The sequence below is a fragment of the Lampetra fluviatilis genome, chromosome 51 (genome assembly GCF_964198595.1).
Source record: "Lampetra fluviatilis chromosome 51, kcLamFluv1.1, whole genome shotgun sequence".
NCBI lineage: Eukaryota > Metazoa > Chordata > Hyperoartia > Petromyzontiformes > Petromyzontidae > Lampetra > Lampetra fluviatilis.
In genome coordinates, this window is record NC_136325.1 from 9,428,657 (window position 1) to 9,442,617 (window position 13,961).

The 13,961-nt window shown below is 51.7% G+C and overlaps 1 protein-coding gene across 3 annotated transcripts in view; it reads right to left on the minus strand.

Moving 5' to 3' along the window:
- Positions 1–4,971: 4,971 nt before the first annotated feature.
- The window catches only part of COG3 (component of oligomeric golgi complex 3), a 29,360-nt gene continuing 20,370 nt past the window's right edge, over positions 4,972–13,961 (minus strand). For 2 of the 3 annotated variants that reach the window (XM_078878704.1, XM_078878703.1), the window contains exons 16-23: positions 12,793–12,882; positions 11,413–11,533; positions 11,108–11,196; positions 8,629–8,763; positions 8,033–8,108; positions 6,930–7,057; positions 6,004–6,102; positions 4,972–5,538 (exon numbers count right to left, since the gene is read on the minus strand). In XM_078878704.1, the coding sequence (XP_078734830.1) occupies positions 5,509–5,538; positions 6,004–6,102; positions 6,930–7,057; positions 8,033–8,108; positions 8,629–8,763; positions 11,108–11,196; positions 11,413–11,533; positions 12,793–12,882 (768 nt within the window). In that variant the 3' untranslated portion in view covers positions 4,972–5,508. Of the gene's footprint in view, positions 5,539–5,577; positions 6,103–6,929; positions 7,058–8,032; positions 8,109–8,628; positions 8,764–11,107; positions 11,197–11,412; positions 11,534–12,792; positions 12,883–13,961 lie in introns of those variants that run through there. The other variant, XM_078878702.1, reaches the window with a different exon arrangement.

Consider the following 13,961-nt stretch of genomic DNA (forward strand, 5'->3'; position numbering starts at 1 on the left):
CTCACTCTCTTACCACACTGCAGGTCACAACACTTAATTCTGCTTCTTGCCTTGCACTGATCGACTTTGGAATTCTCTCCCATCCTGTCTCTTTTCCCCAACGCTCCCGTAACCTTGCCGAATTCTAGAAACGTGCCAACCCTTATCTGTTCCAACTTTGACAGTGCTGCTTGTTCCTGGTTGATTTACGTTTTTGCCCTTTGGATCTGTGCTAAGCAACTGTAAAAAAAAGCAAAGTGAGGTGGTTGCTCTTTAGAGCAAAGGCCCTCCCCCCTGCCTTGCTATCGTGTGAAGTGTCATAACAAGGCCACTCGAATACAAACAACGCAGTGACTCCCTTCCCCAAGATGAATGATTCGCGTGGGGGTCGTGCAGCCAGAACACCAACACGTGTACATCATCTCTTGCCTTATCAGGGACCACCACAGCATCTTTGACTGCTCAACGTGGATATGTTTTGGACACTTATTACTTTAGCTACTTATTGTTTTAGTTACACTTATTTCACCGCCAAAGCGTCCCTGAGTCCTGCCAAGTTTGCACATTGGGGGTGGCGGCGATGCTGCTGCTGTTGTGTGCGATCCAGATTGAGTGTTGTAGTGTATAGTGTAGTGTGTATTGTAGTGTATAGTGTAGTGTAGTGTGTAATGTAGTGTATAGTGTAGTGTGTATTGTAGTGTTTAGTGTAGTGTAGTGTGTAATGTAGTGTATAGTGTAGTGTGTATTGTAGTGTATAGTGTAGTGTACGGACGTTGAACTTGTTTCGTAACGTACGTAGCCAACCCCAGCTAATTGGAGGTGCGGGGTAAAGACAATAAACCAAACACAAAAAGCAGTTCTAAAGAAATGAGTTTTCCACGTAGATTTAAAAGTGCATAGCATCCTGCTTGCAACTACCATCAGCTGCGAGCCCGAGACCAGGCCACTGTGGGTTTGAATGGGGTCCTAGATGGACACCCACCACCAGAGTGGAAGAATGGCAGGCGCATCTTACAGAGGACAAGCCGATGATCAGTGGGCAGATCAGCTCCACGGTAGCTCCTGGTGTCAAGGACACTCATATGTATGTTGAACTTCTTTCGCACCGTACGTATTCAACCGTGCTAATTTTAGGTGCGGGGGGAAGGACACCAAACTAAACACAAAAATCATTACTAAAGAAAATGAGTTTTCAATTTGGAGAATAGTGGCCTCACTGGGCCCTGGGTGCAGACGTTCAGAATGAACTCCGCATTCGAGGCGCAAACATTGCACCTCCTGGCTTGGACATTTCCTCCTCGTCGTACACACTGGTGGTGGAACCATCAGGACATCACCAGGCCAGTGCGCAAATCTCCTTCATCGAAGGGAAATGTAAGACGAGCCACGGCAGTGCGATTGTGGCCGTGCAAACCAAACTATGCACCATGTAGCAAACCCATCGAGATGCATAGAAGCTCATTGAGATAGAGACCCAAGGAGATACATTTTCGCAGAGACCCATAGAGATAGTAGACAAGCCACGGCAGTGCGGCCATTCAGCCCAAACTATGGACCACACAGAGAAAACAGCTGTGCTCTGCGCTCCTTTAGCGGAGGAGGAATTGCAAAGCTACACAAACAAACTCTCTCCTTATCCCTCTCGTCATGGCCAAGCGGAGGAGCACCGGGAGGTGAACAATCTCCGAGCGAGTTTGTCGCGTTCAGTTTGTTGTCCTTCACCCGCACCTTCAATTAGCACGGTTGGCTATGTACAGTGCGAAAGAAGTTCAACGCACATTGGCGTCTAGCTCCTGAAGAACACAGGTCACAAAGTTAAAACGAACAATACAAAAACACGATAGGAGTTTAAAGGTAAGCAAATCACAAAGCATTTTTTAAATTCATTTTACCAGGTAAGGCCCACTGAGTTATTAGTCCTATTTCAAAAGTGACCTGGCGATCACAATGAGAGCTGAACGAGTTGTCTTATCACGTGGACAATGAAAGCAGCCAAATACTCTAAAGGCGTGCTTATTCTAAATGAAGTATGCGTATTAAGATCCGGAGACAAATCCACGCAACCTATGGGGAGAACATGCAACCTCCAAATAGACAAGAGGCGTCAGTGTCGATGTTGAACTCTTTTGGCACCGCGCGAATCGGAGGTGCGGGATCGAGCCCACGACCTCTCGCATACCAGGCGAGGAGGTGAACACCTCGCCACGCGGCGTTACTCGCGTGGAGCCTTGACCACTTTGGCGTTGCGGGGCCAGGGACCCGGCGGGCCACGTGGTGCTGCAGGCCGTGCGGGGCCCGGGGGGACCCCTCGTGTGGGTCGTGTGGGCCCAGGGCGGCCGCGTCCTCGCCGTGCTTGGGGCCGCGGGCGGAGGTGCCGTGTGCGTGTCAGCCTCGGGGGGCGTCCGGTGAGTCGGCTCGCTCACGCAGCTCACACAGCTCACTCACTCGCACGCGGCTCTCCTACAACACAGCTCACTCACAGCTCACTCACAGCTCGGGATACACGCCGCGTGTCCGCTCCGGTGGTTGTGTGCGGGGAGGCAGGCTGGTGGTCACGCCGAGCGGGGGCCGGTGCTACGGCGCGAGGGGCTGGGAGACGCGGCGCTGGCTCTGGGAGGACGCGGCCGGGCACCATGAGCACCACGGGCACCACGCGCACGCGCCGCCCCTGCAGCCCGTGGACGTGCCGCTCGGTGCCCGCGCCCCCCGGGTCCGGCTCCTCACGCGGGAGGACGCTTTGCTGACCTACGTGGCGCGCAACCGCAGCGTCCGTCTCCGCGTAGCCTACCAGCCGGTCAGTGATGACATTCGTCGTCGTTACGTTCGTTGCATACTCACATACGTACGTGCGTGGAACTTCTTTCGCGCCGTACGTAGCCAACCGTGGCTAATCGGAGGTGCGGGGGAAGGACAACAAACTAAACACAAAACGTAGCTCTAAATAAATGAGTTTGTCAGTCTAGATGATGATTTAAAAGTGCATAACTCCAGCGGTTTCCTAATATCGGAAGAGCGTTCCAGACGACCGCAGAAGCGCATCCGAAAACGCAGCGCGATGCGGTGACGGCCGCCTTCGTCCGATGGCCCAGCCAGAAGCCGCTGCCGTGAGGATGTCTGGAGTGCGAGGAAGGCCAACAAACTAACTCGCGGTTGTCGTCGCTCGGTGCCCCTCCACCACTCGCCGTGCTGCTGCTCTCTCACAGCCGGGCGGCAGCGAAGCGACGGAGAGAGGCCCGGACTCCGCGGCCTCCGCGGCCACGGAGGCCACGGAGGCCACGGAGGCGAGCGAGGAGCGGGCGCTGGGGGCCCTCGTGGCCAGGATCCGGGCGGCGCTCGGCGGGCTGCGCCGGGCCGGACGAGCGAGCGACACCAACGCGGAGCGACCAAGCCGCGTGGCTTAGATCGGCGCCGCCACGCGCACGGCAATGGACATCGCCTGGCCTTGCTTCCTCGCCGGCAACGGACGCCTCGGGTGAACCTCCGCTCTGTTGGAGGTCACTCGTGTTTCCTTTGCTGCCCCCCACGGTGTAGGGAAGCCGATTCCCCCGGCCACCCGTGCCGTAGACCATCTCCACTATTCCGTTCCAGGCTCAGGGACTTGGGATCACCCCTCCAGCCTTATTCATATTCTATGGGTCTTTCGGTGAAGCCACGTAGATAGAAAAATAATACAAATATCACGACGTTTTGATCGCAACACAAGCAATCGTCTTCAGGTGAGAGCCTATATGAAATAAATGGCCACTCGGTGTCTATACAGGGTGGTGAGGCACAGTCGCATATATATATACACTTTATAAATCTAAATTGTAACGCAAATTGGTTGATTTTCGTCAAAGTTCGCAAGAAGTGATGGCGGTTGGAATTCATGCAATATTTTGTCATGAAGTCAAATGTATAAAGCGCGGTGTATTTGCACGTGGCACGGCTCATGCAGCGTTGCGTTTCCACGTCCCTGGAGAGAAGATCCAAGCCGTGCCGGGCCACGGACGGCCCCCCCATCGCTAAGACAGAACATTTACTCTACGCATTGTTCTCCCACGGAACGCCTCACCGAGTCTCTTTTTTTCAGGAGGGATCCTGCCCAAGTATCCCAGTGTTTGGGGCGATGTTGCTGCTGTGTAATCCCATTTGAGTAATTTTGCAGGCAATTTTTCAGAATTGAGATGTGTTGGCCGATGCAATGTCAAGTTCGTCTTGGCTATGAGAGAAAAGCCAAGAACCCGGAGGAAACCGATGCAGAACAGGGGGGAGAACACACAACCTCCACACAGGCACCCGAGTTGGGGGTTGAACCCAGGCGCCTCTCGAGGTGAAGCGCGGGTGTCGCCCCTGCGCCGACACGCCGCTGCCCATCCTGCACATCAGCCGGCAATCGCGATTGGCTCTCAGTGCACGCCAAATGTCCGAAATGCACCTGCAACCAAGTCACAGACTCTTAACACTCACACGGGGCATCTTGATGAAAAGCCAAGAGCCCGCTTCAACAGACGTACGTCACGAATGCATCTGCAATGGGGAACCGACACGAACTACGGCTCATTATTCCAGCAATGACGATCGACGAATCGGTTGCAGTGGTGTAGTGTCGAGCTTAAATATGATTGGTTGTTCCTGTGAGGCTCACGCGTGTCAGGTGGTTATCGACTTCCTGGATCTGTCCTTAATGATGCTTGGTGTAGTTTCAAGCAAAACGTCGTGGGATCCGATTGCTACATTTCTTTGCAATCTTTATTTTCCAACTCGCCGGAATGAGCTGAATCGTAAAATAATTGGCGCGTTCACAGCTCTACACGTGACAACTTTGTTTGGCTTTGTCAGGTGGATGGGAGGGTCCTTTGGAAAAAAAGAATTGTGAACATCTGTGAAAAATAGCTTCAAAGCTCATTGGATTCCTCCTCCAGTATAAATACATATTCTGATTCAGATGCACCAAAGAGACTCATGGACGGTGATACACGGACTACCATCAAGGAAGGCATCACACAGCAATAACAAAATATCTTTATTATTGATCCAACAGAGCTTCACCAAGTCTAACGACTCGGGTGGGAACTGCATTGTGATGTTTGACCAATTTACCAATTATTGTTTTAAACCCGTTTGCTGTACTGACCACCTCACAGCTAAGCAGGCTGGGAGTATAATTAACGCGACGATCTCTGTGCGATCCACCTCACCCGCTTCTCACAAAGAGCCGAGTTTACAGGTCTACCCCACCACACCTAGCACGTGGCATTTAGGAATTGCCGCCGTAAGAGCAACCAAACACCCCCAAAAAGAGAGACGATAACAAAGCGGAATTGTAGGTTTGTGTGACCTCTGCAATAAACAGAGGCATTATGGGACACTTTTGCAAGGGCCTGTGAATCCATGACACCGGTGGGTTCTCTTCTGAAAAAAGTCCTTGCTTCTCAGGGCCTGTTCCCACATTGTCTTGCGACCTCTTGACCTCGTGATCCCCAGCGAAGAAAGACGCGACACCCAGAATGCACCAGGCTACTGCTGCCCCCTCGCGAGGAGCTTGCGCTACTTCGTCAGCACCAGCAGCAGGTTCACCTGCAACGCAGAGCAGGTGATGCTATGCAGACTGCCCAAGAGACCGCGTAGATATAAACGTGTCAACGCCTCCACCACCCGACAGCCAATTAGTAAGGTTTGTCACGTAAACAGAACGTGCCAATGAGTTACTTCAGCACTCCGGTTCTGTGTTGGAGAGAAAACCCGCAACGTTTACAATTCAAGTACCGTGACGTTTCGCTGGCGATTACAACCAGCTTTAACATTTCCGCGATCTAACCCCAACAAAAAAAAACTTTATTACGGATAACATTGGTCGCGAAAGCCTAAACGCGTTGAACTGCCCAAGGGAACACCACGCGAGCACGCAATGTGGACCTTCCCCCAACGGGCGGGTACGGGCGCGGAGACCGAATTTATACTGGAGGAATCCGATGAGCTACAAGGCTCTTTGTCCACAGACGTGCGCAGTAGGAAGCCACAGCACGGAGAGCTCCCACCCACCTGCTCGGGTGAGGGGCAGGCGATGATCTGGAGGTCCTCCTCCGAGAAGTCCTCGGCAAGCACGGCCTGCAGGTGCTCAAACGCCTGCTGCACGTTGTTCTGCGGGGAGGTGACATCCACAGAGAGGATGGTTTTGATTGAAACAGAGGGCCAGGACAGAGCCTCATTTGCAAGAGTGGTCTGGGCTGTCGCCAAAAAAAATAGCATAAGGCAACATGGATGGAATAAAGCATGGCAACGAAGCAAATAGAAATCGGGGCAAAACAACTGCGCCACGTGAGGTATTGAAAATAGTGCACAAACACAACTCGGGTGCTGTGCCTTTAATGTCTCGTGGCCTAAACGGCACTGCCACTTGTGATGTCTGACATTGAGCGTGCGGTCCGAGTGATGTTTGACGCTGACTACAACAGTCACCCCCTATATATGTTTAATGATTCTATAAATTGATTGTAATCATATTATGATCAGTCTGAAAATAATCCGCCCGAGCTGACTTACACCTCGGGGAACCTACGTAACATTGATTTATGTTCGTGCAATATTTTAAATTTCTCACGTGACGCAGTTGTTTTTTGTTCCGATTTGTATTTGCTTGATTGCTGTACTTTATTTGATTCGGTTTGCTTTTGCGATTTTGGTGACACGTATAGCTCTTGATAAATGAGGATCTATCCTGTTCTCTCTTTGCGAGTTCTTGCATAGTTTCAACAAAATAAACTTGAACCAACACCAATACAGGAATTCATTTTTAAATCGACTCGTGGACCCTGCCTCGTGACGACGACGGAGTGAATCGCGAAGGAGCAAATCTGTGTGGGCCTAACAGGAAGCCTGCTCACGACGGTGACCTCAACAAGCATGGAGCCCCATGAATCTGTTCCCAACCCTCTCCCCCCTGAGCCACCGCACTCCCGGGCTCGCACCTTGATGGGCTTGAAGAGGATGGCCTCCGTGTCGCCGTTGGCCAGGTACAGCGCCATGCTGCGCTGGACGCTGGGCACGCGGCTCTTGAGCGCGCGGTATGAGGACGACACCACCTCCTGAATCTTCTCTGAGACACGGGGACACGGTGGTGACGTGGAGACGGGGAGAGGGGGAGACACGGTGGTGACGTGGAGACAGGGAGAGGGGGGGACACGGTGGTGACGTGGAGACAGGGAGAGGGGGGGGACGGGACATAGGGACATGGAGATAGGGAGACACAGAGACACAGAGACACAGGGGATGCAGGGACATGAAGATAGGGAGACACAGGGACACAGGGGACGCAGGGACAGGGGCACAGGAGACAAGTTGACACACGGGGATGTGGGACGAAAAAGAACACGTTGACACGTTGAAATATGCCTTTTGGTCAGTTTCTTCTATGTTAGCTAGGGGCGCTGCGGTGGCGATATGTTAACTCCCTCGCCTGGTATGCAGGAGGTTGTGGGTTCGACCTTGACCCTGACGCCTGCTGTATATTTGGTGTTTGCATGTTCTCCCTGTGGTTTCCCCTCCACATTTAGAAACACGCGTTTAGAGTATTTGGCTGCTGTAAGCCTCGTCGTTGAGCTATCATTTGTGGCCAGGTCGCTTGTGAAAAAGAGCTACATAGCTCAGTGGGCCTTACCTGGTAAATACATTTTTTTAATTTTAGTTTTAAATGACACGCGCCATTCGCCTCACAGTGGACAATAGAGATCCTGTGATGTAATTTGAAAAGTGGAGGCCGTTGTGTGCCATCGTTACAGTCCAAATATGCCAAATTCCTAAAGAAATAACCAGAAAATTACTCAATGGGATTACACACAGCAACATTGCCCCCTGCTGTGAAACTATTTCAGACAGTGTCCGGTACGATTAGCAAAGGCACTCAGAGTGATTATTATCATAATTAATATCTTGTGGGGTTTCTCCATGCCGCCGTGCGGTGTCAATGCTCGGTGCGCGAGTTCTGGACGGACACTTTCGCGTGTCGCGACAGGTGCCGGTGTTGCGGGTGAACGCGTTGCAGAGGCTGCTCCTGTGGGTCTGGCGGTCTCACCGGGCTTAGCCCAGGGCTGTTGGTGCAACGAGTATTTGGGTCCTCCCTGGCTCGCCATGGCCTTCAGGGCGGCCACCTGCTCACACACGCGCACCTCTCATTAGCACGGTTGGCTACGGACTGCGAAAGGTGTTCAACGTGCATGTGTACAAAGTGCAGAGAACACGCAGGGCAGCACCAGGGCCTCCAAACTAGAGTACAGCGTTTCACTTCTGCTTCTCAAATCAAGAAACATGACAATATATGGCGCATGGCTTTAGGGAGCTGCCAAAGGGGTGTGGTTCACACACTGACTGGACTTGCAATCCAGATTCGATCTCCCAGCGTGCCAATGAGGCACGGGTTCTCAAACTCTCCCCCCCCCTCCCCTCTGTCCACTCAGCTGTATAAACGTATTTGGTGATTCTGACATTTGCAGTCGCGCACAAATAACAAACTACAAGAAAACTCCACGCAATCGATAACGCTGGGTGCGGCCTTCAAATGTAAAAATATATAAACGGGCAACATTTCGGGCCGTGGCCTTTCTGTGTCGCGCAAACATCCCGGCGCTAATCAGAGGGTCGTGAATCCCCGGCTGTGCACGAGCCACTCACCTTGGCTACGAGGTCCTTGAGCGGCCCCACGAGCTGGCTGCTCTGCTGCTGGATGAACTGCTCGCACGTGGCCTTGAGCTGCCGGTCCACGTCTTTCTTCGAGTCCATGAAGTGCTCCTTCACCTCCGGTGTGCCCTACAAAGGGCAGAATGGACATGGACAAGGCCAGATACAGAGCAGGAGAATCAAGCAAGTGACGCAGCAATCACCTAGGCCAGGGGTCGGCAACCTACGGCTCCGGAGCCGCATGCGGCTCTTTACGGGCTGCTTCTTGACAATATGTACGTATGTACAGTATGTACTCAGATGCATTGCGGCTCTTGAAATACTGAATTTTGTACCGAATTGGAAAGAAATGGCTCTTCTTGTTATTTTGGTTGCCGACCCCTGACCTAGGCAATGTGAGAACGTCTAATCAGTCACAAGGACGCTGTCCGTGCGTAACCTCTTACAGGTACAATACGTGTATGTATGTAGAATTTCTTTCGCACCGTATGTAGCCAACCGTGCTCATCAGAAATGCGGGGGAAGGACAACAATCTAAACACAAAAAGCAGTTCTGAAGAAACGAGTTTTCAATCGAGATCATTTAAAAGCGCATAGCTCCAGCGGCTTTCTAAGAGTAAAGAGCATTCCAGACGGCCCAAAGGAGCGCATCTGAAAGAGCGTGCTGCGGTGACCATCTTCCCAAAAGCTCGTATCAGTCGATGAGGTCAACATTGTTATACAATTCTATTATGGGGCAGTGGCGACATGGCCCAGTGGTAGTGCATTCACTGGTTTTTTAAGAGATTTGTAGTTCAAATCCGGCAAGTTCTCCTGGTTATTACTGCTGGTGTCATAAATTACTACGCTCTGTTTGCTTCAAAGATCCCGTGACGCAATTTGAAAAAAGTAGGCCCACTGCATTCTGGCATCACCATCCAAACTTTCCAAATAAAAAAATTACCTGCAAAAATTACTCTGTTGGAATTACATAAAGCAACATCGCCCCCTACAGTCAAACCACTGCAAACACAGCTCCTTCCTTCGTAAGCATAGCCTTGTGCTATACGAATGCCGCGAATATCAAATGTATTCAACTCTTGTGATTAAACAAACGTGTGTGTGTGCGCGTAGGTTGTACAAAACCTTTGTGCAACTCGTTATCACAACAGTGCGTAGAGTCACTCGTGTTCACACGGTGGCGATGCAGTAGTGAACAACAAGGTGAAGTGACCGTGTTTTTCAATCTGGAAGGTGTGATCACATTTCCAGTAATAGGTACTATGGCTGCAGAGATTCGTGGAAAATTGAATCTGTGCTTGAGAAGGCCTACGCATGTGAACTCAACATCAGGGAGTATTCATTTTATACTCACTTTTTTTTATTAGGTAAAGCCCACCGAGCAATGTAGCTCTTGTTCAGAAGTGACCTGGCCACAAATGATAGCTCAACGAAGTGGCCTTTGTCATCTCGTGGAAATTTGTAGTTGCAGACAAATACTCTAAATGTGTGTTTCTAAATGTGGAGGGAAAAAACCTGGAAGACCTGGAGAAAAATCCACACGGCCATAGGGAGACATGCAAACTGCAAATATACAAACTCTAAGTATCTAAAACATAGGCCTTCCAAGACAATATTACGATTCATAATACATTTTTGGGTGAGGCCATGTAATGTCCTGGCTCTCCACCACCTTACCTATCACAAATTAAACTTAATTTTCACTTCCTGGATCTTGTCCTGATCATGCTTCAAACGAAACGTCCTCATTTCTCAATGTGGTTGTGAGAATTGTTCAATTTAACCGATGCGAGGTGAACAGCAACAATTGGTGCTTTCAACGCTTGTACACGGAACATCTTTAATACGTCTACGACGTATTAAAGATGTTCACGTGAATCTCAGGAGCGCGAGACAGAAAGACGCGTCTCGGAGCGGGAGACCCCCTTTGGCAATGACTCCAACAAAAGCACACAGAGTGGAGGAAACGGGGCAGGCCCGAGCTAGAGCCAGGAAGACTTTTGATCAAACGCCACGTTGTGCACCACTCCCCACGAAGACTTCTTCCCAGACGAGAGGGAACCCGTGTGGAGACCCCAAAGGACCCACGGGGGGTTGAGGCTTAAAAGCCTGACGTGTGCAGAGCCACCACGAGCGGTCACAGGGCGACTACAGCACGCAACGTCCCCCCCGTTGGACCTGCCGCCATTCACCGAACCTGTCGCCCAAAGCTTCTTGGCGCGATCAGAGTAGCGTCGGGCAACAACGCATCTCCCGGCGAGCCTCGTGATGTCATTCCCTTCTGGAAGCACCCGTCAAGAGGTGGGGCGCCTAAAACGTGACTATCGTCCGGGTGACCGATGATCGAGCCGTGCGTTCGTCGCGGCGCCGTACGCAACGGGAGCTGCCCGACGCCGCACGTCTGTATGATCGGTGGCGCCGTGCGGATGTCGATGCGTGTGGGGCCTGACCCGCGGCTGGGCCCTCGAGGTACCTGCAGGATGAACTCCAGGATGGCGTTGTGGCTGTTGAGACGGAACAGTTTTGGGACGGTGCGAGGGGTCAGCATCTTGTACGCGGCCTCTAGAGGGAACGACAGGACAACGACGGGGGTCGAGCGCGGTTCCGTCAATGCGGCGCACCAGCAGCGCCCTCGAGGAATGTCGGAAGGCGGACGGGCGCGATGCGCGTGCACAACAACGCACACATGCGACACGCGCACGACACGCGCACGACACGCGCAACACCCGCCACGCGCCGCACACGGTGGCCGAGTTCAACCCGAGCGCCCCGCCCCACCTTTAGTCTTGCGCATGTCCAGGGAAACCTCCTTGATGGTGAAGTCTGCGTGGAAGGGGGCGATCTGCTCCCGCAGGATGAGCAGATGCTTTATGAGGAAGAGCTGCCCGTCTGTCACCGTCTGGCGGGCACACAGCATGTGGGGGGCACACGCCGTGACAATGTAATTTCTCTGGATATTTTGGACGGTGGAGGGTTACACGACGCACATTTGGCAAGGTCATTACATGGCCTAACCCAAACATCGAATGCGAATCATCATTCACAAATCATAGATTCTTACACACAAGGTTAAATGCATGTATCGCAAGTGCAAATATCAATGTATGCACATGTATCGTGACATGTCTGCGGGCGACTATTTCTCACTCGGTGTCACATGTTCCTTAAGTTCACTTCATAGCGAACATCACAGTTAATGTCTGCAGTGAGAAGTGCTATTGATGTAATAACAGCCATAGAGGGTTCACGTGGGGATTGGCTTGCCGGTCCTGCTTTGTAGCCAATAAGGGTTGAGACAGGGAGCATGGCCCCGGCGTGATCACGGCATGTCAGCAGGGGTGATTGGCCTGGCCATTCGGGGCCCCAGCTAATGGGGAGCCGGATCAGAGGCGTGGTCCCGGGATTGACAGGGAACCATCGAGAACGGTCAAGGCTGTCCATGGAGGATTGTTTGGGGGGACCACGTGACGAAGGGATTAAGAGAGAGAGAGAGGGAACGATCGAGAGCAGACTTGGGAACGACAAGAGCAGGGTCACGCGCGTACGGGGGCTCTGGGTGCCACGTGCGCGGTGGGGACTTGGTGTGAAGTCTGCCCTCTCTCCGTTGTCTGCCAGCAACGGAGAGTGTGTGAGTAAAGTGTATTTGTGGAAGTGGAAATAAAAAGGACTGATTCCGAAGCCGTCTCAAGAAGGATTATTACACTATCATGATGACGAGGATATTTAATCTCTTTGGCAAATAAAGGACTGCCCGAGTTCCTTGGTTACGATTTTGAATGCACAAGTGTAGATCCACAGTTTATGTATATATATTTAAAAAAAACTATTATTTATTTTACCACGTAAGGTCCACTGAGCTATGTAGCTCTTTTTCAGAAGCGACCTGGCCACAAATGACAGCTCAACGAAGTGGCTTATCACGTGGAAATGTATAGCAGCCAAATACTCTAAACGCACGATGTCGATTCTAAATGTGCAGGGAAACACCGGAGGAGCCGGAGAAAAATCCACGCGACCACGGGGAGAGAGACGCCGCAGACTCCAAATATACAGCAGCAGCAGGCGTCAGGGTCGCGAACGAAGCCACGACCTCCTGCATACCGGGCGAGGGAGATAACACCTCCGAGCCACCGAGATGAGCGTACAATATACACTCACCTTCTTCTTAGTGATGGCCTCACTGGCTGAGAGCAGAGACTTGATACAGGCGGAGAGCGCCTCCTGGGACAGGCCCTGGAACACCGGCTTCTGTGATCGCCACACCGGGGTCACAAGCGGCACACACGCACACACAGCAACTACATTCGCATCACATTGTACACATAAAGCACATGCACACACAGCAAACACACTCGCAGCACGTACACACAGCACACCCGAGGCACCTACTACACACGTGGCACACGCAAACAGCACATGCACAGCACACACACCCAGCGCACACACGTAGCACCCACACACACAGCAACTACATCCCCATTACACAGTACACACAAAGCACACATACACAACGCGAATCTCACTCGCGGCACAAACACACAGCACACGCAAGGAACGTACACACGTGGCACACGCAAACAGGACAGGACACACACACACAGTGCACACACATTAAAAACATCATGTCCCATCCACCCACTAACTCTCCCGGTCACTCACTTTCCTACCCATTCATTAACTCACCTGCCCATTAACCCATCCACCCACTCACTCATGCATTACCACACCTACCCAGGCACTCAATCCCTCCCACTCACGAGCTCACCCACCCGTTAACTCATCCCACCCGCTCTCTCACGTGGGCTTGCTGTTACTGTGTCTTTTCTGGAAGACTTTGCTGTTTTTTTTCTGTTGCGCGTAGTCACTTTAAGATGTTTCTTGTTCATGTTTTTGTTTGTTGCGGTTGCACCCGAGTCAAGAGCCGCATGGCTCACAGGGTTATCTCCATCTCCATATATATAAAAGGCAAAGTTGTAAATATGTGTGTCTGTTCAAAATGTTTATCATACTTCCCGACATGCAACAAACTGGTAATTTGACATGTGGGTACTTTCCAGACTGTACACCATGCAAAAATTATAAAAATACACTTTTTTGGGAGGGGGAGGGGGGAGCTCAATAATGCATTTATTTTTTGCACGGCAAGTGAGCTGTGAAGTCAAATCTGTCATGTGACCCGCGATTCCCGCTCACGGCCACCACCAGTGACGATTATTTGAACCGGTCCTGGGTCTCCCCTACGTCGACTCGGCCTCAAACGAATAAGTGGTGTAGTGTGTGAACATCGCCACTGGGTAGACAAAGGCGGCCGGGCGTGGTGAATCCAA